The sequence below is a fragment of the Hypomesus nipponensis genome, chromosome 7 (genome assembly GCF_054491055.1).
Source record: "Hypomesus nipponensis isolate SF chromosome 7, ASM5449105v1, whole genome shotgun sequence".
In the NCBI taxonomy this organism is placed as follows: Eukaryota; Metazoa; Chordata; class Actinopteri; order Osmeriformes; family Osmeridae; genus Hypomesus; species Hypomesus nipponensis.
Window position 1 is genome coordinate 1570001 of NC_140367.1, and position 25000 is coordinate 1595000.

General features: G+C 45.8%; 1 protein-coding gene across 1 annotated transcript in view; it reads right to left on the bottom strand.

The window, feature by feature from the left end:
• The window catches only part of cacna2d1a (calcium channel, voltage-dependent, alpha 2/delta subunit 1a), a 66956-nt gene that overhangs the window by 4960 nt on the left and 36996 nt on the right, over nt 1-25000 (bottom strand). The window contains exons 10-35 of the mRNA XM_084701140.1: nt 24918-25000; nt 22753-22911; nt 22364-22465; nt 22111-22189; nt 21826-21875; nt 21546-21635; nt 19967-20047; nt 18858-18941; nt 18574-18648; nt 18037-18108; nt 17827-17898; nt 17679-17740; nt 16634-16710; nt 11691-11751; nt 11491-11588; nt 9128-9215; nt 8289-8351; nt 7213-7328; nt 7027-7098; nt 6777-6844; nt 6657-6695; nt 6452-6523; nt 4900-5052; nt 2165-2217; nt 1668-1723; nt 889-1018 (exon numbers count right to left, since the gene is read on the bottom strand). The exon at nt 24918-25000 is cut by the window's right edge and continues 17 nt beyond it. Of these exons, the coding sequence (XP_084557266.1) occupies nt 889-1018; nt 1668-1723; nt 2165-2217; nt 4900-5052; nt 6452-6523; nt 6657-6695; nt 6777-6844; nt 7027-7098; nt 7213-7328; nt 8289-8351; nt 9128-9215; nt 11491-11588; nt 11691-11751; nt 16634-16710; nt 17679-17740; nt 17827-17898; nt 18037-18108; nt 18574-18648; nt 18858-18941; nt 19967-20047; nt 21546-21635; nt 21826-21875; nt 22111-22189; nt 22364-22465; nt 22753-22911; nt 24918-25000 (2155 nt within the window). The remainder of the gene's footprint in view (nt 1-888; nt 1019-1667; nt 1724-2164; nt 2218-4899; nt 5053-6451; nt 6524-6656; nt 6696-6776; nt 6845-7026; nt 7099-7212; nt 7329-8288; nt 8352-9127; nt 9216-11490; nt 11589-11690; nt 11752-16633; nt 16711-17678; nt 17741-17826; nt 17899-18036; nt 18109-18573; nt 18649-18857; nt 18942-19966; nt 20048-21545; nt 21636-21825; nt 21876-22110; nt 22190-22363; nt 22466-22752; nt 22912-24917) is intronic.

The following is a 25000-nucleotide window of genomic DNA, read 5'->3' on the forward strand; positions in this document are numbered from 1 at the left end:
ACCAATGCAGGCACTCCATTAGCCTGCACGAGGGGCCCTTAAAACAGGCCTTCCATTAGACAGCACGAGGGGCCCTTAAAACAGGCCCTCCATTAGACAGCACGAGGGGCCCTTAAAACAGCAAACAGGCGGGCCCGTCCAGACGGTGGTCTTGCTAGCTTCTCCACCTCACCTTCAAGGCACTCAGGGTGTTAGAGCCGCGCCCTGGGGGCTGGACTCTGCAGGGCCCAGCTGATGGAACCAGCAGATCTGATCTAGGACCTGCTGGACCCACACAGGGACCTGCAGACCCCCCCTTTACAGGGCCTGCAGACCCCCCCTTCACAGGGACCTGCAGACCCCCCCTTCACAGGGCCTGCAGACCCCCCCTCCACAGGGACCTGCTGACCCCCCCTCCACAGGGACCTGCAGACCCCCCCTTCACAGGGCCTGCAGACCCCCCCTCCACAGGGCCTGCAGACCCCCCCTTCACAGGGCCTGCAGACCCCCCCTCCACAGGGTCCTGCTGACCCCAGGTCGATCTGAAGGGCAGGGAGGGAAGATGCGCGGGGGAGGGGCACAGCTCTCTGAAATGGGACGCGTCCAGGAGGCTGCCTAGTGTGTGTTTTGAAACCCCAGTCAGGGCTGTGTGTTACCTCAGGGGGAATCCCTGAAGGCCGCGAGTGAGACTGGGGGTTTTGTGTTCAGTGGGGCGTGGCCTGTGTTCAGTGGGGCGTGGCCTGTGTTCAGTGGGGCGTGGCCTGTGTTCAGTGGGGTGTGGCCTGGGGGTGCCCATGACATCAAAAGGGATTTTGAGTATTAGGTCTTAACAGACCGTATTACGGTAGAGTAGCGTTGTTATGGTGGTGTGTGTGTGTTGTGGCTGTGTGTGGTGTGTGTGAGTCCCACCTGGAACAGTTGTCACAGTCCAGGGCTCCTTTGAAAGACCTCTCGTCTCTGTTGTCGAAGAAGAACTGAGTCTGCATGGTGATGCAGCTCTGCTTCATCAGGATGTCTGAGAGGTCCTCTTCAGCATCAGCTGTGGAGAGAACACACACACACACACGCCAAGACTGTCAAGGATCCAGCAAGGTAAAGTACGCTCTGCTATATGTCTGTTCACACACACACACACACACACACACACACACACACACACGACTTTACAACACACAGAAGAAAAGGTTTTCCTTTGGTGGCTAAAAGACAGACATCCATCTGCATGTTACTCATGGGTTATTTTGGGAAAACAGGAAGAGCCTGATTAATACCTAACCATGTACACGTGAAGAACAATTTCTTGAGAAACCACATATTCAATACCTTGTAAGATCTAATCATGTTTCCTAAGAAAGTCCACAATGTTTTTATAATGTATTATTGGAAAAACTGTCACATTGTGTTTCATTAAAAGTAAAGGAACTTATTGCGTCATGGATACTAACAGTCAAGAAGTAAATACATACGATATGTACATGCTGTCAAGTTGTCTTATTTTGAAGTCATGCTTTACTGATGAGTACAGTTTCCCTACTTGACAAAAATTGGTGCTTCTACAAGAAGGTTCAAGGGACTTTATTCCACTAGACCAAACAGATTGTTCTCAACACAGACTTTGTTAACACGACACCTGACTAACTGTGGGCCATGAGGGGCAGGAGAATGGTAGCGAGGATTTCTAAACATACCTGCTTCTAGGAACCTGGGGAAGGTGAAGCTGACCAGCATCTGCTGCAGGATCGACCTGGGAACCAGACAAGCCAGCTGAAGAATACAGGGACCCTCGTCTGACACAACACCCAACAAATCACGCCTCTCTGCATGAAAACTGACAACAAGACATCAAAAGAAAATCTGTCTTCACAGATTTCATATGGTAAGGTTATTGTGCTTCGAAATGGACCGCAAAACTTCATAATTAAAAAGCCTGGCTTGAAGAAGTATTACGTTAACCCTTACAGTCGACATATGAAAAGACCCGGGTGTCCATATATTGGACGCTACGTCACTGTAAATTAAAGCTGAAGAAAAGCAGGACATGGGGAGAAATCGTAAACAGAGATAAATCGTGAGGGTTGTGAGTTTACAGATGTCCTGGGAGCAGTTTGAGGGATGTGCAGATGGCCTCAACCTGTCTCTCCGTGTGGTTAGAGCTGGGCTGAGATCAGTTTTAGGGAGTACTTACCAAGCAGCCGCGGAAGCCCACCAACCAACGTTCAAAATGTCCACTATGGTGGGCTGAGAGGGACAAAAACAGATCATTAAACACTTGAAGGTACCCTGAACGTAGACCAAGACAGAAACCTAAACCCCCCCTGACCATGACTGCTGTTTCAGAACAGTACAATCCAGAAACATAGCCTAAATGTTGAACTCCAAACGTCCTGATTGTGTTGGCATCCAACTGGACACAAGGAGGTGCCAAGCTCGCAGAATGCAGAGCCAGACCCCCACCCCCTCTCCCCCCCGAAGGAAATTAGCACAGGGTGCACCACAACAGATTCTAGCACAAATCTACAAACAAAGACGAAAAAGAAAAAAGGCCAAAAAGAACAACAAGCAGGGAAGGATCTGGCTTGAGTTAAAGACGGGTCATCCGGTTCTGATTAGGATGATTATATGACTCAGGGCAGTGTACTGGCAGGTCATGTGACTCAGGGCAGTGTACTGGCAGGTCATGTGACTCAGGGCAGTGTACTGGCAGGTCATGTGACTCAGGGCAGTGTACTGGCAGGTCATGTGACTCAGGGCAGTGTACTGGCAGGTCATGTGACTCAGGGCAGTGTACTGGCAGGTCATGTGACTCAGGGCAGTATACTGGCAGGTCATGTGACTCAGGGCAGTGTACTGGCTGGTCATGTGACTCAGGGCAGTGTACTGGCTGGTCATGTGACTCAGGGCAGTGTACTGGCTGGTCATGTGACTCAGGGCAGTGTACTGGCAGGTCATGTGACTCAGGGCAGTGTACTGGCAGGTCATGTGACTCAGGGCAGTGTACTGGCTGGTCTGGCAGCTTGGAATGGGGGTTTAGTCATCCAGTGTTTAGTAACCCGCGTTTGGTAGGTACTTAAAAAAGTATTTGATCCCTATTGGTCATCTTTGTTTGCGACTTTGATCAATCAGTTCCCTCAGATTAGCGACTGAAATGTCAGATGAAGAGAATGACACAAACGGCACCGAGAAATGTGTCTGTTTATAGTTAAATGTGCCGTTATAAAGGTCTCGTCAGGTAATCCCCATCATGTATAAGGTCTCAGGTAATCCCCATCATGTATAAGGTCTCAGGTATAAGGTCTCAGGTAATCCCCATCATTTATAAGGTCTCAGGTAATCCCCATCATGTATAAGGTCTCAGGTATAAGGTCTCAGGTAATCCCCATCATTTATAGGGTCTCAGGTAATCCCCATCATTTATAGGGTCTCAGGTAATCCCCATCATTTATAAGGTCTCAGGTAATCCCCATCATGTATAGGGTCTCAGGTAATCCCCATCATTTATAAGGTCTCAGGTAATCCCCATCATGTATAAGGTCTCAGGTAATCCCCATCATGTATAAGGTCTCAGGTAATCCCCATCATGTATAGGGTCTCAGGTAATCCCCATCATTTATAAGGTCTCAGGTAATCCCCATCACGTATAAGGTCTCAGGTAATCCCCATCATTTATAGGGTCTCAGGTAATCCCCATCATGTATAAGGTCTCAGGTAATCCCCATCATGTATAAGGTCTCAGGTAATCCCCATCATGTATAAGGTCTCAGGTAATCCCCATCATGTATAAGGTCTCAGGTAATCCCCATCATTTATAAGGTCTCAGGTAATCCCCATCATGTATAAGGTCTCAGGTAATCCCCATCATGTATAAGGTCTCAGGTAATCCCCATCATGTATAAGGTCTCAGGTAATCCCCATCATTTATAAGGTCTCAGGTAATCCCCATCATTTATAAGGTCTCAGGTAATCCCCATCACGTATAAGGTCTCAGGTAATCCCCATCATTTATAGGGTCTCAGGTAATCCCCATCATGTATAAAGTCTCAGGTAATCCCCATCATGTATAAGGTCTCAGGTAATCCCCATCATGTATAAGGTCTCAGGTAATCCCCATCATGTATAAGGTCTCAGGTAATCCCCATCATGTATAGGGTCTCAGGTAATCCCCATCATTTATAAGGTCTCAGGTAATCCCCATCATGTATAAGGTCTCAGGTAATCCCCATCATGTATAAGGTTGAGTGGATGAACCCTCCTCTCTCTAACTGCCACTGAAACCTCATGAGAAGGCAATGGAGCGGTCTGGAAATAACGTCCACTGAAGCCAAACAGGAAGCATGTGTGTTTGGGGCGACATGCTCCATGACTCCCCCCAGCGCCCAATCATCTATCATTAGAGGTGTTGTCCATTGGCTGGTCTGGCTAATCCAATTCAGTGACTTGATCTCCCACCTACCTCCTTCCCCATAGCCCCCTGTCGGAACATCTGTATTTATGGCTCTCTGGAGAGAGCAGATCAGTGTGTGTGATATCTGGCTAGTGTGTGTGTGTGTGTGTGATATCTGACTAGTGTTTGTGTGATCTCTGACTAGTGTGTGTGTGTGTGTGTGTGATATCTGGCTAGTGTTTGTGTGATCTCTGACTAGTGTGTGTGTGTGTGTGTGTGTGTGTGTGTGTGTGTGTGTGTGCGTGCGTGTGTGTGTGTGTGATATCTGACTAGTGTTTGTGTGTGTGTGTGATATCTGACTAGTGTTTGTGTGATCTCTGACTAGTGTGTGTGTGTGTGTGTGTGTGTGTGTGTGTGTGTGTGTGTGTGTGATATCTGGCTAGTGTGTGTGTGTGTGTGTGAGAGTGTGTGTGTGTGTGTGTGTGATATCTGGCTAGTGTGTGTGTGTGTGTGTGTGATATCTGGCTAGTGTAACTCACCACGTAGACGGAGCGCAGGCCTGCATCAGCCTTGCTCTCCCTCTCAGGGTCGCACACTGACTGGTAGTCGTACGTCTTGTTGAGGGTGAACAGAGACATGTTGACCAGGTCAGTCATCAGGATGGGGTCAATCACCCCGAAAAACTGACCGATCTGGAGGACCCACACACACACACAACACACACAACACACACACCTGTAAGTTCCCATACAACCACTACAGAATAACACATTACTGAAGGTCTTAGCACAAGTGATTTGGAAGATAAAGGCCCATTCAGAAAAACGTCATTACTATGAACTACGACCTCTTAAAAACACGTTTCTGTAATTCCCTAAGGATTTCTTTTTTATTGAGGAGATATAAATCAAACTCTTTAATCTTTGTGAAATATCACGCACACATACGCACACACAGTAAATCAGCCAAGTTGATAGGCCAGCAATGGAATCCAGTTTAATCTGGTTAAGACGTCACAAAAGTTAGCCGTAAATTAACAATGAAGAAGGCGTCTAGACTAGACATATCTGAGCTGTGACAGAAGTGCATGTTTGTTTATGTGTGTGTGTGTGTTTGCCTAAGAAACTCTAATTTAATCTAATCTCTAATAAGAATCTCTTTCTCTTTGTCAGGGTCACAGCCAATAACCCCAAATCCCTCCCCCTCTCAATCGAAGTCCATCGACCTCCTTTTTAGCAGTCCAAAAGGAAGTATAAATCTCCACGACTATAAAGATTCTCCCCTCTCTCCCCTCCCTCTGCAATAACACAAATAATGAATTAACAGTCACAGCCCTACTGGCCGGCAGTAAGCCCCCAGGAGCAGAGGGAACTCCTTCCCTCCAGTAGGAAATATGATTTAGGGCAGAGCGGCCTTCTCCAAACAAAGACCACGATCCCTCGCTTTTAGTGTTCCTGCCAAACTTCAGAGGGGGACTGATTTATCCGCCGCACACCCCGGCCTGATTAGAGACCCGCGCCGGGCCAGCATGGAAAACCTTTACCCCGGGGTAAAGAGGGGGGAGGAGAGGAGGAGGAAAGGTGGAAAGGAGAGGTAAACTGGGGGGGGGGGGGGGGGGGGAGGAGGAGAGGGAGGAGGGTAGGTGGAGAAGGGAGGTAGACTGAGGGAGGAGGTGAAAAAGGATTAGGGTCAACTAGGGTTTGAGAGGGATCTGAATGAGGTAGTTTAGGAAGGTGGAGCGAGGTTGCAGATGAGGTGAGCTGAGGATGTACCACATACTACAAAAAGTAGGGGTGGGGAGGCGGGGGAGGGGAGTTGGGAGAGGGGGGAGGTGGGGGGTGGTGGTGGGGGAGGGGAGGTGAAGCAGGGAAGGGGGGAGGGGAGGTGGAGGAGGAGGGGGAGGTGGAGGAGGGGGGGAGGTGGAGGAGGGAAGGGAAGGTGGAGGAGGGGAGGTGGAGGAGGGAAGGGGGGGAGGTGGAGGAGGGGGAGGTAGGGAGGTGAGGAGGAGAGGTGGAGGAGAGGAGGGGGAGGGGAGGTGGAGGAGGCGGGGAGGGGAGGAGTTGTAACAGAGTTGTCGGTCCGCTCCCCCACCTCTTCAATGTACTCGTCTCTGTTTGCCATGACCAGGAAGCCTCCGTCATCCAGGATGACACAGTCCAAATGCTGCAGAGAAACACAACACCATGCATCACCATGAAGGACGCTCGACCTGACAGCATCTTCCCAGCCCACTATGGTACTAAAGAAAACACAGCTTTCATAGTGTATCTGTGATGTTGTTCCCTGACTCACTCACCGCATCATTTCTGAGACAGCCGCAGTACTCGTCTCTGCACTGCAGGAGACACAAAAGAGATTTACACAGAGACCCAGAGGAGAGCAGAGTCCACATCCTGGTCCTTGTCCAGGTACTCACATTCATGCTCAAAGTTGCGTTGATGAAGCTGGCCATCCAAGCGTTGATATCTAACTTCACACCAATGACTACAAACATGGAGGACAAGGCCAGAGCCTACTGTTAGAGTTTGGAGATATGCAGGTGTAAGCTTCCTTATCTTAAAACAATTGTAATATCGAGATCTGGAGATTTACTGATCTTGATATGGCGTGTGTGTGAGTGTGTGAGGGTGTGTGCGCGAGGGTGTCGAAAGTGTGTGTGCTGTTACCTGCTGGTTTGAGAGTTGTTCCATCAATGTTCAGGTCTACAGCTTTGCTTACTAACACAGAGTCTTCACTCACTGGGGAGGTGTAAACACAGACAGAGTTATGACATGCACATAAACAGGCAACACAATACACACACAACCCCCACGCATGCACAGCACAAGACACGCCTCCTTCCAATAACTTACTGTTGTCATTTCTGGGGTAGGGCGTTGGTGTGAATATGTATACATCGTTGTCTAGACTCCTCTTGTAGAAGCTTGACTCATATGTCTCAGCATCGTCGCTCCAGTACTGACCGGCACTGTAACACACCCACATTCAGCTGCATGGCACTGTAACACACCCACATTCAGCTGCATGGCACTGTAACACACACACCCACATTCAGCTGCATGGCACTGTAACACACCCACATTCAGCTGCATGGCACTGTAACACACCCACATTCAGCTGCATGGCACTGTAACACACACACATTCAGCTGCATGGCACTGTAACACACACACATTCAGCTGCATGGCACTGTAACACACCCACATTCAGCTGCATGGCACTGTAACACACCCACATTCAGCTGCATGGCACTGTAACACACACACCCACATTCAGCTGCATGGCACTGTAACACACACACCCACATTCAGCTGCATGGCACTGTAACACACACACACACATTCAGCTGCATGGCACTGTAACACACACACCCACATTCAGCTGCATGGCACTGTAACACACACACCCACATTCAGCTGCATGGCACTGTAACACACACACCCACATTCAGCTGCATGGCACTGTAACACACACACCCACATTCAGCTGCATGGCACTGTAACACACACACCCACATTCAGCTGCATGGCACTAACACACAACCACATTCAGCTGCATGGCACTAACACACACCCACATTCAGTTACATTACATTTAGTCATTTAGCAGACGCTCTTATCCAGAGAGACTTACAGTAAGTACAGGGACATTCCCCCCCATTCAGCTGCATGGCACTAACACACACACCCACATTCAGCTGCATGGTCGCTTACAGGGACAAAAGAAGACATAACCGAGCATGCTGTGTTCAAATAAAAGGGTGTAATTGTGTTGTAGAAGCAGAGGATGTCTACTGGGTGTAAGGTTTTGGACTTGGCATGATGTGGGAAAGCTTTTTTAACCAAGACAAGAAAGATCCAGCCTTTTGAAGGTAAGAGTAAGGAGGAGGAGAAGGAAGAGGAGGAGGAGGAAGGAGGAGGAGGTAAACCTTTTAGGAAACACTCGTGTGATCCCTCCATCTGTGGCGACAAACCGGGCCAGGACACCGTGTCTGCAATGACAAAGACCCCCTTAGACATGTTATACACACCCCGTATACAGAAACTCCTTGTAGCTACTCACTTTGATAGAGACTCTGTATAAGGTGTGTATGGTGTCCTTACATGCCTTGGGACCACCTTATACAGACCGCCTCACCCTTTTCTGGCTGCACTGGCAGTTGTACAGATGTATATGTTTTAAGCATGCGCAAGTTCACAACCAGTATTTCTGCAAATCGGTGTGACAGAGCATTTCAGCAAAGCAGGAAGCAGAGACTACAGGAAGCAGAAAGACTACAGGAAGCAGAGACTACAGGAAGCAGGGAGACTACAGGAAGCAGAGACTACAGGAAGCAGAAAGACTACAGGAAGCAGAGACAACAGGAAGCAGAGAGACTACAGGAAGCAGAGACTACAGGAAACAGAGACTACAGGAAGCAGAGAGACAACAGGAAGCAGGGAGACTACAGGAAGCAGAAAGACAACAGGAAGCAGGGAGACTACAGGAAGCAGAAAGACAACAGGAAGCAGAGAGACTACAGGAAGCAGAGACTACAGGAAACAGAGACTACAGGAAGCAGAGAGACAACAGGAAGCAGGGAGACTACAGGAAGCAGAAAGACAACAGGAAGCAGAGAGACTACAGGAAGCAGAAAGACAACAGGAAGCAGAGAGACTACAGGAAGCAGAAACTACAGGGAACAGAGACTACAGGAAGCAGAGAGACTACAGGAAGCAGAAAGCGGTTATCTGTGGAGGTAAAACAACGGCGGCGCTGTAGACTCACGGCAGCTCCTCCTCCTCTTTCCAGCGCTTGATGAGGTCGGAGGTGATCCCAGCGTCGAGCAGAAGCCTGTTCACCAGCTCTACGTTGCCTAGAAGAAGTAGAATCCATCATTTATAACGAACAGCAGGAAGAATACATTAAAAAGTATTCAAACTCTCCCCCAGTGCAGTTAATGTTTTTCCAGATGTTGTTCAGACCCCAGAACTGAGATTGTAATTGGGCCATGAGACGATATCTATCAAAATGAGTCATCCTCATCCTCATCTCTTCATCACAGAATTGAGTTTTGTGTCTTACAGATGCAGGGCTAGTTGAGTGTAGCAGACTGCTAGATACAGCTGTGTGTGTGTGAGTGTGTGTGTGTGTGAGAGAGAGAGAGACAGGGAGAGAAAGAAGAGGATGGGTAAAGAAAGAGATAGAGAGGGAGTGAGAGAGGACGTTGGGGAGGCTAGTGAGAAGAGAGACAAAACAGATATCTCCCAGCAGAGGAGGAAGAGACAGTTTAAAACAGATTCCTTGATTCCAGGGAATGACTTCATTCATCCAAACAGCATTTACTTCTATAATTGTCAGGTCGACAGGGTCACGATTATCAGTCTAATCTCAGTCCCTTCTCTCTGAATGGGCGAATCAGAGCAGCCACAATATGAAGAAGTCGTTAAGTGGAACGAGTTAATAAAAGGACGGAGGACGGAGATGAGGAATGTTCCGGATAACGCTCCGAGACGTTCGACACGACTGCAGAACGCGACGCTGCCGATGTGTTTTCCACCGTCACTTCAAACCCCTTCATGTCCTGCTACAGTCCATTAATGTTGAAACTCAACTAAGCCCCCCCTCTCCTCTTTACGACACACCACACACACTTCAGAGAAAACAGCTGGTCTAACACTTTACCCCCCCCCCCTCCACACCTCCCACACACACACAGACCCCTCCCCCTCACACACACCCCTCCCGCTCCAGTGGTTTTCATTAGGGGACTCTTATTGAAGGCAGCCCAGGAATCTTTAATGTACTCCACCGCCACTGCGGTGGCTTAAACAAGTAAAGCATGTAACTAGCCTCGCTCGGGCAGTTTCCCATATGTGTTGTATACCGAGTCCTGCTGAGTAGACCTGCTAGCTAGGAGCGCTAATCCGGGGCACGGACGCGATTCAGAAGTGGATTTGTTATGAGAAGGAGTCTCTCCAATTCCAATGTTTGAAGTGAATTTTCCAAGACCTAAACATCAAACTAAACACTGGGCTCTGGGAAAGCCACTTCTACCATTTTGGAGGCGTTTAGACTTCCAAGCGGGAGAAAAAAGTACAAGCGATTAATGTCAGTTTGTGTTTGGGAGAGGGTCTGAGATGCTAACGCGTTGGTCAGATGTTTGAGCTGCTCCATCGAGTCTCGGCAGACCTGAGTTGAGTTTTACGGCTCCGCTCGCGCGCTGCGCTTGACGAGCCCTGCTCTTTCTCACAAACACAGAGTAATTGGACAAACCAGAGCACACAAGGTAGAGTGTGTGGGGGGGTTATCCTCATGGAGTGTGTGTGTGTGTGTGTGTAGGCCTGTGTGTGTGTTCCCTCCTGAGCTGTGCTAAGTTTGTGTGTGTGTCCGCACCTGAGTGTGTGTGTGTTCCATGGCGTGTGTGTGTCTGCGTGTCAGCCAAGCCAACACGTTTAACACGTGTGCACCCAAGCGTGTGATGGTCAAACTTTTTGAGGTATGATCAAATGGGGAACACAAGCGAGGGGCTCTACAAAGGAGAACCCTACCCTGCTGTTTCTGGCCATGTACCCAAGGGAACTGGTTCAACTGGCTCTATTCCACTAAACCTTCAACAGAAACCTGAAAAGAGCTGTTACTGTGTCGTTCCTTTTTCTTCATCAAGAAATCTCTGGCATGTCTAACCTGGACGGGTGACTGTTTTGTATTTTCCACAAACTTGAACACTTTTCAGACAGAGACCATGCTGTGTACAGGGATGGATATCAGTGTGTATAGACTGCCTTTGTACGGGGATGGATATCAGTGTGTATAGACTGCCTTTGTACGGGGATGGATATCAGTGTGTATAGACTGCCTTTGTACGGGGATGGATATCAGTGTGCATAGACTGCCTTTGTACGGGGATGGATATCAGTGTGTATAGACTGCCTTTGAGTTTCAGAGCAGGTCTGACCTTGTTACACTTGGCCTCTTAATGTAAACATGATAAGGGTTCATCTGGGACTATTAAAACCAACACTTCTTGAGGTACCGACACTGTCTGTTCACCCAGGGAGGGGAGAGATGAGGGAATTTGTACTGCTTGTATCTCTGTCCTTGGTGCTGGACAGCTACATCGCGGGGGGGCTGGGAGGGTGGGTACATACACTGAGGGTTGTTAGGCGTCTTCCGGTCGATGTACTCGTTGAAATCCATCAAAAACTGAGAGTTATTTTTCGAGGGCTTCAGGTCTTTGCAGTACTCTCTGTGGAGCGAGCACGTGAGGTATCATCAGGTGTTGTACTGAGTCCATGTGTCATATGGATTTACTTTCCACCCCAGAAAGATGACGGGAATAAGGCCTTACCTCGGAGCGATGAGCGTGTATCCGTAATCGTCAAACTTGTCTTCCTGTAGGCTTTCAGAGACTGGTGAAACACAAAGAGTCTTTGAAATCTCGCACACGCTCACATACATAGGTGATGCTAACGCACACTCAAGCACACACAGCACATTAACATGTAAATGACACGTCCTGGTTGGTCCGGAGTAGTTGATGCTCATAATTAACCGCGTAACCATTAACCGACAATAGGAATGTTTAACGATTAATAGCCAACTACCGTTTGAACACTGTTTTTTGACGACTAGCAACAAATCTGGCGCCATTCTGCTACTTTGGCAACCTTGTACAACAAAATTGTAGGCCTAGTCTATGTCTATGGGCCTACTTCCGTGTTAATATAGCTGCCAATCATGTAGGCACAGCCAGCGCTCTTGGATACAATGTGTTTTCGTTTTGTTCATCTTTTTGTACTAGGCTACTGTTGTCGTTTATGCTGCTACTATAGCTTAGCTATACTACTATTTAGCCTACTTAATAAACCCCTGATCGGACATTTGTTTTGTTTTTGTTGTATTGGTATTTTTTAATGTGTCACAGACACTCTTCAATTCTAAATTGAGAATCTTGTCGGTTGATGGTCGTTCACAAGCGTCAAACTTTTTTTTTCTTCTTCTAAATGAGCACCCCTAGTCCGGAGCTAGCATGACTGCATATTTTCGGTTGTAAAGCATGAACCACAACATTTGACAATTAACAAACAAAGCTCCTGACCTTGCCTCTTGACTATCGACAATGACAACGTGACATAAACAAGTCTTAAAGCAGCAGGTCCCCAAGTAGGCTACAGATAGCCTACAGACTACGATCTTGACAGATTCCTTATAAACCTTTTGGTGTCATCTATCTCCTCATCAGGGTATTGAAGGTAGGGGAGGGAATCCTCAGAATCTCATCCCATAATATGCGTCGTCACCCTCCCTCCACTCTTTCGCCAAAGAGACGTGGCTCTCAAGTAATGTTTAGGTAACATGGTAAGTGTGTAGCTGATTGGGGGTGTTAGCATTTGAATAGAAGAGAGAATACGGTACAAAGTGATCTTTCAGTGGACCGTCTCTTCGGCAGCCACTGTCAAGGCTGTCCCAATGCCAAACAGAAGAACATATGGAAGCAAATCAGTTTTGATTTAAGTTTAAAAAAAGGCATTGAATACTTTATATTGAAATTTAAACACCATCAAATTTGTTGGTTTTGAATTTTCCTCTTTAAAATTAACTATCTATTGATTTCAATGTAATAAAAAATAAAATCATGCTTCAGAAATTCAGGTTGCTCCAATTCGAACAGTTAAGTTCAGACCCCCCACTCCAAAATAAAAAAAATAAATAATAATCAAGCTTCAGAAATTCAAATTGAGCCACATTTCATGATGCTCAAAATCAGATTGATGGTACAATTTAAATTTAAATTTTATTTTTTTATCTGAATTTCACCATTTGAATTTGAGCAGACAGAATTTTGTGGGGGTTTAACTGATTTTCTGAACCTTGAAATTTTACTTACTGTAAGTTGCTTTGGATAAGAGCGTCTGCTAAATGACTAAATGTAAATTTTGGATCAGATTTTTTAAAAATCGATTCATATTTCCTTTTTAAAGAGGTGAATTCAAAACGAAAGAATTCGGTGATGTTTAAATTTCAAGATTACATATTCTTTGCCTTTTAAAATTCAAAACATGTCACTGATTTGCTTAAGAACAGAACCAATAGCTAGCGACTCAAATTATGAGAGAACGCGAGCGGGACACAGTTGGTGGAAAAAGCTGCCCTAAGCATGCAGGGGAAGGACGAACAAGAACGTTAAACAGAAGGAGAGAGACAAAAGGAAGGGGGAATACTTGCCATCTTTCCCTGGAGTGGAAAAACAATCCAGGCAGAAGAGAGAATTTGAGAGATTCATCCCGAGGGAGGTGAGGAAGAGGGGAAAAGGAAAATAAAAGAGACAGGGTAAACCACAGGGTTCAAAGGTCAGCAATATTTTATTCACAGAACGAGTTCGGAATAGAAATATTGCAAATCCATCCAAAAGCTTTTTTTGCACTGAGATGCAAATAGTGAAAATAAGGGATGAAAAGTGAAGTTTTACAATGTGCTCGAGGATTAGCATTTTAGCATTTGCTGAATACAGCATTGGTGATAAACTGATGTAGTTATACATTTTGAGTAATGTATTCAAAGAATGTTGATGGGGCAGTTGATATTCTGACCAGATGCTTTGAAATTCTCAAAATAGCTCTCTACTTTATGATATAATAGGCTTAGCTGACCTCTTTGGTGGTCATGATTGAAAAATAATTCTGACCAGGTGTAAATACCTGCTTTGTTGTTAAATGCATTTATGATACATAATTCAGCAGTTGGATTACACACTTTCTTCTTACTGTAGCAGTTTGAACTTTGAAGAAGAAATTACATTACCACAAACCCAAAAGTCTTTTGAGTTTATACATTTAAAATGTATAAATTGAGGACGCACAAATGTCGTGTTGTGAAAGGCAAATATGAACAATTATAATATTGACTGAGTTTGATCGACCTGTTGCTAAAATTGTAAGCCGTTTCCTGGAGAGTATTAGGGTTAGGAATACATCCTCCATTTACATAACAGTTTATTGGCTAATAAGGTTAATCTAATAATATACATATATATTCTTACAAATTCCTAACCAACAGCAGATGACATAAAACCTACAGAAGGTGAAATAGACCAGTTCAGTTTTAATGAAATGAAATCAGACATTTAAAAGCAAAAGATGAGTCCGTCTTGCTATTTGGGTGGCGACCGATAAAGAAAAATGGCACCAGCGATCAGACATATCTTTGGCGTTTGCTGTTAGGGACGGCTCTGACTCAGCGACCACATATAATACAAACAAGACACAAAAGGAGAAGCGTTTGGAACAAACGGAAGGAAAAGAGAGAAAGGTGAAGCTCTGTGGCCAGGGAAGGATTCTGCCTTTCATTAAAACTGTGTTTTTTACGAGTCGGCGTAAACCTCAAGATGATTCAAAAAGAGAGGGACGCAGAAAGAGACGAAACCCAACCACTCTTGTTTTGGGTGAACGCTCAAAGCTTTCTCTTTTATGGTTTCACCTAAAATAATGCAAACATCCTGTCCTCTGCCCTGCCTGTTAGGCCTGGCTAGTGCCAAAACCACATCTAAGGGCAGGACAGGTGGGGCAAAAGAACCTCTCTCTATTTCTCTTTCTCAGTTCTCTGTTTCTGTCTCTTTCTTTCTGTCTTTTTATTTCTGTCTCTGTCGCTCTCTATATCTATCTCTCTCTCTATCTGTCTCTCTCTCTCTCTCTCTCTCTCTCTCTCTCTCTCTCTCTCTATCTGATTCTCTCTCTCTCTATCTCTCTCTCTCTCTCTCTCTCTCTCTCTCTCTCTATCTGTCTCTCTCTCTCTATCTGTCTCTCTCTCTCTCTCTATCTCTCTACCTATCTCTCTACCTATCTCTATCTCTCTCTATCTCTCTACCTCTCTCTACCTCTCTCTACCTCTCTCTACCTATCTCTCTCTATCTACCTCTCTCTCTATCTACCTCTCTCTATCTCTCTCTATCTCTCTCTATCTCTCTCTGAGCACATGTGGATGCTGACTCTTTCCGTTCGATGGAGGCAGCCTGGCGTGCAGAGATCTCCCAGTGAGGGCAGACACCCGTCTGGATCCGGGTGATCAACAAGCTCATTACTCCCCACTCGTGTGTCTATGACTCGCATTCCTGCTGCGGTCCAAATCGCACGTGAGAGTGCACCGCTCCGCCAGACAGGGCGGCAGCTTGGCAGGAGGAGTGAAAGCCCTGCGTCCAGGAGAGAGAACTGGAGGACAGGAAGAGCACAGGAGGGGAATACTTGCCCAAAAATGCTGAAGGGGGTTTCCACACAGCAACAGGACAGAAGGGAATCAGAAGGTCAGGAGAGGAGGGGCGGAGGAGAGGAGGGGGGGGGGGGGGGGGGGGGGGGGGGAGGAGAGGAGGAGAGGAGGAGAGGAGGGGAGGGAAAGAGAAGGACAATAAGGAAAGAAGCAAAAAGGGTTACACAATATTTTATTCAATTGAAGTGAATAATAATATTGCATCTTGAACACAGATGATTGGTGTGTGTACAGTACAAAAGCACAATGTGTGTGCGGGGTGTGTGTGTGTGTTTGTGATGTACCGTATAAAGGGGTTCCCCAACAGACAAATTGATCACAGCATTAAAAGCCACAAGAGGGCAGCCAGTTCAAACTTCCAACTCTTGGAAGAACTCAAAGAACAAACTCAAAACAATCTCTCGAGACGTTCTCTTAAGAACCCAACGGCAGCAGGACATCCAGTCCAAGTGGAACAGTCCCAACTGAAGAGTGACGTGACACGGAGTGCGCTGATGCATGGCACGCCCCACTGGGAGATCCCCACCGCGATCCACAACAGGAGACTTCTTAAGAGCAAAAACACTCACAGGCTGTGGCGGCCATCAATGAATCGATGACAGTGGTATGTGTGATGAGTTTAGTGTGTGTGAAACAGGGATTGAGACTGTGTGTGTGTGTGTGTGTGTGATGAGAGGGTGGGGGGCTGGATCCCTTTAGGACCAGTCGTCAAGTTGTCTGGCAACAAAACTTTGTGTTTACACCACAACTGAGGAAGCATGATGCCATCACGACACAAGGGATGAGGGAGAGGGGTGAGGGAGAGGGGTGGGGGTGAGGGAGGGGGCTTAGGGTGAGGGGTGAGGGGCTGGTAGGCAACTGCTAAAGATAAAAACCATGCATTGAAACATGAGAGGTCCGACACCTCGATTGATGAAAACTTGATGTCATCGGCTTTGTCACTGGTAAGTGCTTCAGTCATCGTCTGTGTAAATAGGTGGATGAGGTCATGTTTGATTCGGCCGGTCAAATGGATTCACTTGTGCAACTTACATTTGGCTTGTGTGATCGTGTCTCCGATTGTGGCTCGGATGTAGTGCAGGCTGTACTCAGGCAGGACCAATGCTATGCTGTGAACACACACACACACGCACACGCGAGGGTGAACACAAGCTCCCGATGCAGAGCGGAACACTTGAACACCACACGGGCGACAGAGACATCATTTTCCAATCTTTCACGGTCCAACTCGAACACATTGGAGAAAATCACAGACCGCATCCACACCACATGACAAAACTTTAAAGTCGAGCGACTTAACAAAACATACAGCACAACAAACATTTCATAAATCATTTAGACACTTGTCTTTTTTCCATGAATTTAATAAGCGTATTATGCACTATTATAATAAACTCAATATAAAGCTCTAGCTTTCATGTATAAAATGAAAACATGACAATGTTTTGTCCTAATAAGAGTAGAGGGTAGGATTCTCCTGTGTTAGGGGTGATTGGCAGAGCAGACAGTGGCGTCTAACTGTCTGTTACAGACATGTGCTGAGGAGCTGGATCCAACAACCAACTAACACAGGAGGAGCAAGGTTATCACTTACTACATCCACTATTGAACCAGGAGCAAGGTTATCACTTACTACATCCACTATTGAACCAGGAGCAAGGTTATCACTTACTACATCCACTATTGAACCAGGAGCAAGGTTATCACTTACTACATCCACTATTGAACCAGGAGCAAGGTTATCACTTACTACATCCACTATTGAACCAGGAGCAAGGTTATCACTTACTACATCCACTATTGAACCAGGAGCAAGGTTATCACTTACTACATCCACTATTGAACCAGGAGCTAGGTTATCACTTACTGCATCCACTATTGAACCAGGAGCAATGTTATCACTTACTACATCCACTATTGAACCAGGAGCAAGGTTATCACTTACTACATCCACTATTGAACCAGGAGCAAGGTTATCACTTACTACATCCACTACTAAACCAGGAGCAAGGTTATCACTTACTACATCCACTGCTGAACCAGGAGCAAGGTTATCACTTACTACATTATTGCGTACCTGTAGTCTGTTCCTATCACAGGAGCAAACGTGTATGATCTCAGGCCTCGGTCTATGTACCGCTGTGGAGCAAACACAGCCAGATATCTGTCTTCATCATCATCATCACCACCACCATTTTAATAACCATCATCATCTCCATAGTTACCTCATCTTGGGATTTCACCAGTGTGTGTATCGTGTGGTTGCCTGTGTTTCCATCAATCATTTTTTTTCTAATCTGCGGACAGAGAAACAAGCACATCACTATTTGAACGTCCCTTTGGATAAAAGTAGAATCCATCTATGGATAGTAAAGTTGATTTGCACAGAAGTTAAAATGGGCAAATGAGGCGTCTCAAACACACCCCATCCTCACCTCCACTTTGATCTCATCCTCCAACTCAGCATCGAGGAAGTCCAGCGTCACCGGCTCCTGGAACTTAGGGTTCTGAACAATAACAAACCCAGAAGGATGACACATTTGGTTAAAAGGTTTTTTTCCTCTCCGCCTTCTCCTCCACCTCCGCTTATCTAACAACACATTCCAAGTCCAAGTTTACAATCAATCACTCTTTAACTCAAGAAAACCCTTGTGATTCTCTGTGTCGGTCGTCCCTTTTACAGGAAAACAGCAACTAACAAGGAACACATGGCTTCCATGTGTTCTGCCATCGTCACTCTGTAACGTGGAACTTCTTGCAAACATTTTTAAATTAAAACCCCCCAAAGCGACCTTTAGAAAGATAACAGAGAAGCGAGCCAAACACAGCAAACAAGGCCTGGGCCTGGGCCCGGGCCACACCAGCCTGCTGGAGTGCACAGCTCCAGGGGCTGTTGACAGGAATACTGCTGCTTAATGGGGCGGTGAAGCGTACTGTGGTTGTCTGCCAGAGGAGCGCAGTGATTGATTTACCTTCGGCTGCAGGTTGGGATGCAGCAGGACGTAGCCGTTGGGGTCGATGGCGAAGTAGTACCCGTTTGGTCCGAACTGGATGAGATAGGAGAGAACAGGAGGGGAGGGGACTCTGTGGTGTGTAGTAAGGTTTTGTAGGGGTAAGCAGCTCTGAGTGTGTGTGTGAGAGATCTGTTTTGTGTGTCTCTGTGTGTGTAAGAGAGAGGGTGAATGAGAAGCCGCCTGAAAGCTGTAATTGCCTGCATCTATTAACAGTGTGTGTGTGTGTGTGACGGTGAGCTCACAGTAAACCGAGGCGTTAGTCTCTTGATGTCGTCCAGGGACACGTCGATAGCCATCACCCCCAGAATGAGCTGGTTCTGCGGCCTCTGAAGAACAACCCAACCAAAACAGACGCAGCACGCTGGGTGATCTGGGTTCCACACCTTTCACATTCGTCAGAGCACCGTTTTGTCCTTTTGTTATGACTCTATGAATCCCTCTGAGCCGTGTGAATGCTCATCCTGACAGTCGCTGAGTCCCTGACGAGACGTCCCCAGACCAACTGCAGTAACACTGGAGGTACATCCACCCATCTTGATGCACTTAGTTACTGTTATCTGATCGCTTTTGATGTCCAACATGGCCTCGACTTCACTTCCTGTAAAATTGAGTGGGCGGGCTTTGAATGACCACGCTGGATCGACAGAAGGTCCAATCAAAACCACTTTAAAGGCAGCGATCACAGGAAGGATGAGACCGTTAAGAGCCTGCTTTCAGAGAGCGTGTTCACGTCTCGGTCTACTAACTGCTTTCACGTGTCTGAAACCACAAGCCGGATTCTATCAGGAGGATGAAAGAGCAGGTCAAGGACAGAGCCTGACACGTCTGGAAGGTCAACAAGCAGACTCCAAACACACTAAGACCTAATTCAGTTTTCAAATACTCATCACATGAAGAGTATTTAAAAGTACGTAGAGAGTTTCAGCGGTTAGGAGATGAAGGGGTGCTGGTATCCCAAACCCCAGGAAGAACGGCCCTCTAACTGGCTCAGGTGGGACTGATGTTCTCTGAGGTCGATCTGTTCAGGGGATTTCAGTGTTGTGATGACGGAGCAAGTAGCTACAATGTGAACTGTATTCTAGAATGGAAAGCATTCTACCTGCATTCTAGAATGCTCGAGTGGAACACAGCCTACCTGTATTCTAGAATGCTCAAGTGGAACACAGCCTACCTGTATTCTAGAATGCTCAAGTGGAACACAGCCTACCTGTATTCTAGAATGCTAGGGTGGAACACAGCCTACCTGTATTCTAGAATGCTAGGGTGGAACACCGCCTACCTGTATTCTAGAATGCTCAAGTGGAACACAGCCTACCTGTATTCTAGAATGCTCGAGTGGAACACAGCCTACCTGCATTCCTCTCTCCTTGTCAGCTTTGGTGTTGGTCTTATTGAAGACTGGCAGAGTTCCTGTGATGACCAGGCCTAGTTCCTGTCAGGATCAGATCAGAGTGTGTTCAGTACAATCACACTTGTGACTTGTACATTTCAGATTTCTCATATCAGAAAGCTATTGCTATGATATTCAATGTTTGATTTCCATAGTTCCAACGGTTTGACTGTGTCTGAATGCATTAATGGGTGAATGAGAGGCGAACATTGTAAAGTGTTTTGAGTGCTGTAAGGTAGAAAAGCGCTATATAAATGCAGTCCATTCCATTCCATAGTGCTTGTATTGTTCAAATGTATGTGTCTGGATGTATATGTAAAGCTATCTGTGTCGAGACACAGGGTCAGCGCATACGAGTGAACTTAGTAAAACCATAAACACCAGCTGTCAACATCTAAAATTATCACACAAACTCTGCAGTCTCTCTGCTTCTCAAAATAGTCCCTGTCAAGTTCAAATTCTGAGTGAACTTAAACAGTGGATAAGAGACGGGAACTCCAACAAGAGATAGTATGAGTCCAGAAGGTTCTTTACATCAGTATAGTAATAATAGATTGTTTGTATCTATTGACGATCTCCCAAACTCTGTTTGTTTTTATCCTGGGGATTTTTTATTTTATTTTCTATAGTTTTACTATACAGATGTCTATTCGGAAATATCTCACAAACCATCAATATTTCCTATTTTCTCTTTTACTTTCAATTTAGCACAATTCATTGTATTGATAAACACTGTATAAAAGGTGCTATCTCAAGTATTGTTTTAGTATTTTGCTGTACTTTTATTCTCCTGAAGATGTAGCATCAATCTATGATAAAAGAATGTCTTAAAGCTCAATTTATGTCTTACTGACATACTCTGACAAACGTCACTGGCCATATCTGTTGTTTGGGTTCATACTGAGAATAACGAACTTGATTTGAGCTATTCATAGTCGAGACACAACCAGCGCCCATAAAAAGCTGTTTGTTGTGTGATGATATCAACAGAAGCAGATAGCTTGTGTTTACATCTTTCACAGTCATTTACGTCACTGCATGCACTCTGCGACACATTACGGGAATATCTGGATTTGGACACGTCTCATTATCAAACTGTTCTGGGCCAGGATGACTTTACAAGGACAATTGTTTACATGCAGTTAGAACGTGGTGTTTGAGAGTTTAGGTTGGTTTAGGTGCAGTTCTGTGGGTGTATGTGAAGCCCTCTGTGACACTGCTTGTAAAAAAGGTCTATACAAATAAGATTGTATTTGATTTGATGATGGGAGACATTTTTAGAAAAAGACACTGCTGTGCTGCCTGTGCACTTGAACAAAATGATGTATTTCCTTTCTTCCTGCACTTCTCACACTGCGTTGCATCTTACCGGTCGTGGATGATCGTCTATATTTCACGTGTCTTGAATTTACTAGTACTGAATCATCAATATTTTCAGTGTTGTATCTGAATTTGATGTTGTGTGAATCACTGACAATTTCTGTGTTGTGTCTGTCTGTACTGGTGGTGTCATGTCAGCAGCCTGCCTGCCATCACCCACCAGAGCATCCAGGTAGACATTGGTCCACTGGACTTGCTTAGCCTTCTTGTCAGCCTTCACCATGGGCCTCCCCAACACATCCAGGTACTCCTGTCAGAAGAGCAGAAACAGGGGTGATTGTGGCCACTAGAGGGCAGACTATTTCCAACCTTGAATCTAAAACGTGAGCGTCAGTAACGTCGCCTGGCGGTCTTGCAGTGTCCGGAGCTCTGCCTCAAGCTGAGCTGCTGGCCCTGCACAGCTGGGTTTCATATATGTTTGTTTCCAGGTGCTGATTTACCTGTGTGTTGATTCGTATCGCTCCGATGGACGGGATCTCATAGTAGTACCCTGAGGGAGAAAGATTTTTTTTTTTTTTCCAGAAATAAAATAAAATAAAAATGCATCTGTAGCTTCTTACAGTAAACAGAAGTAAACAGACCCTGTTATTAGACAAACCCTGAAGGTAGTCAAGCATCGAGCAAAGACTATCCCTTTCATCCTATCTTAACCATCTTAAACTATATTAGGGAAGATTTTGTTTGCAGACATCAGTCTTTGGATCAGTCCATGGAAGGTGTCCTACCTTTGTTATTGCAAGCCATCCACTGGATCGGCACTTTGTCATAATTATGTTGGCCCACTGAAAATGTGAATATCCTCACCTACAAGTCACAGCAACAGAAAAATCAACTAAACACACACACACTCAAAAGCAGTCGATGACAATTCCATATATTTTCCAGTTCAATGTTGTTGTACTCATACTTTTTATAAATAAGGAAAACGAAAAGACACCACCTCAATTTAAAATAACGCCTTTGTGTTTCTGTGCCCACCTTCTTGTCAGGGTTGTATTTCTGGAAGATTTCCTGCGCTCTTTCTTCTCCTCCGTCTGTGAAAAGCATGATGATCTTGTTGCAGTGCTTGGTTGTGTTCATCTGTGAGGAACGTCACAACAGGAGCAGCGTGAGCTGGGGATGATACCAACTGAAGAAAGCCCCCCAAGAATCCCCCAGCCACAACGTCACACCACAAAGCATTTTGTGTTTGTATGAATGAGCGGGAAAAGGCTGAAATTGTAAAGTTCAGTTACACTTAGTTGGATGGAAGTTGTAGTGTCTAGGATCACCAGTAGAGGGCAATACCTGATCACCAACATATACACACAATATACACACACAAATCCAACCCCCCCCCACCACACACACACACACACACACACACCCGAGGAGAGCTGAGCGAAGGCCAGCTCGAAGCCGTCCTTGTAGTTGGTAATGCCTTTGGCTGAGATGTTCTGCACGGCCTCTTTCAGAATCTTCTTGTTCCTCATGTTGGCCTGAACCAGATTGTCAAAACATGCAGCCTGGACCGCTATGCTGTTGAACTGGAGCCACAAGACACAGAGAGAGAGAGAGAGAGAGAGAGAGAGATGATGAACATGATGCAGAAATGAACAACCTCATGTGAACGCTTTGAAATACCCAGGCTAGTGTTCAGAGAGGCACTGACAGATTTCTGAAAGCAGACACACACACACACACAGACACACACTCACAGAGGATTTGGACATGCCTCATTAATACCTGACATCTGCTTAGTCTACACACCTTCAACATGTGGAGAACACTGCTGTACAGATACCTAGCAGTAGTTACACACACACACACACACACACACACACACACACACACACTAAGCCAACATCATTCTTACAAAAGTAACACACAGTGTGGAGCCAATACACAAATTATAGCAACTATCTGTTTTTGTACACGTGTGTACTTGTGTGTGATCTTGTGTGTACTCTTTTTTACTACACAGCAATTAAACTATTCACAGACAGACAGACAGACAGACAGACAGACAGGCAGGCAGGCAAGCAAACAAACAGCAGACAAAAACACATGAGAGTTCCTTTTCTAGACTAGTTTGGCTTGTATGATGAGCAGAGCTTTCTGGGTAATTGGACTGCTGAATGAGTCACTGTCACATTCGGAACATCTGGTGTGTGTGTGTGTGTGTGTGTGTGTCAGGAGGGCTCTGGGGGTCTGTGATATCCCCATCACCATCTGTACATGGGCTCAGTAAGGAGCCTTCTCCACTTGCAGGTAGACAAGAATCCCTGTTTTCATATTCACACAAAAGTTCATCACTTTCAAATGGTTAGGCAGATGAGCAACTGCAAAACAACAAGACGAGGACATTACGCTAAATTATCGTATTATTAAGCCAACATCATTCTTACAAAGGTATTTAGAGAGGGCTACTGCAAAGTAGCTAGGAGCCACCAATGTACGTCTAACACCACCCTGAATTAATGAGCATCAAGTCCTTGTCCCCTGGTTAGGACTTTAGGAGGAGAAAAACAGAGGGATATAGACAGAGAGAAACAGTGTGTGTGAGAGAGAGAGAGAAAGAAAGTGAGGAGAGAGGGAGTCTGAGACAGAGAGAGAGATAGAGAGTCTGACAGAGAGAGAATCTGAGAAAGTGAGCGAAGAGAGAGAGAGAGTCTGAGAGAGAGAATCTGAGAGGGTGAGCGAGGAGAGAGACAGAGAGATTCTGAGAGAGAAAGAGAGAAAGAATGTGAGAGGGAGTCTGAGAGAGTGAGTCTAAGAGAGAGAGAGAGAGAGAGAGAGAGAGAGAGAGAGAGAGAGAGAGAGAGAGAGAGAGAGAGAGAGAGAGAGAGAGAGAGAAAACAATCAACATTAAAAAAATGTTGCCGTCCAAAACCTAATGAATTGGGAGGACATTGAGAGGGGGGTGATAAAGAGCCTCTATATATCACAGCACAAGGACCAATCCGGAGCCACAGCACAGGGACCAATCAGGAGCCACAGGAGAGGCTGAGCGACTTTCCATAACTCTGGGGAAACTGAGTTGCCAGTATAATGTCTATGTTGGGTATTTTCTATTAAATTCCAGCTTTTTGTGTGTGGGATGGGAATAACATCAATATTTTAATGTCCTTTGCCAGATATCTAACCTTGCCATGTCCCAAAAGTTGTGGAAGGTTGAAAATATATTAGCGATTTCTTTACACAAATAGGTTTGCATCATTGATGAGGACTGTTCTAAACTTGACTGTACTCTGCTTTATTCTGTTTTAGGCTTCTCTGTTCTCCTCTCCCCTCCTTCCTCACAGTGTGGGAAAACAAGTTTTGAAAAGTTGAAAAAATTATTTTAAGAAAAGGTTTTGGTTTTCCCAAAGTCTGTGTTGAACCGTCCCTGACATCTTTGTCATCGTCCCAGAGACCATGTTCATTCGAGCCCCTTCTGCTGTTATCCACTATTACAGTAGCCGCACGCAACGTTGACATTGCATTTACACACACAACATAGAGTGAGCCAATCGCTCTCCACCAAAACAGCGTTAGATGCTTGGATACTCACGTAAACAACATTGACGTAGTCGTCGTCAGACAGGGTCTCCAACATCTCGCTGACCGAGGTACGGATGAGCTTCAGAGTAAGTC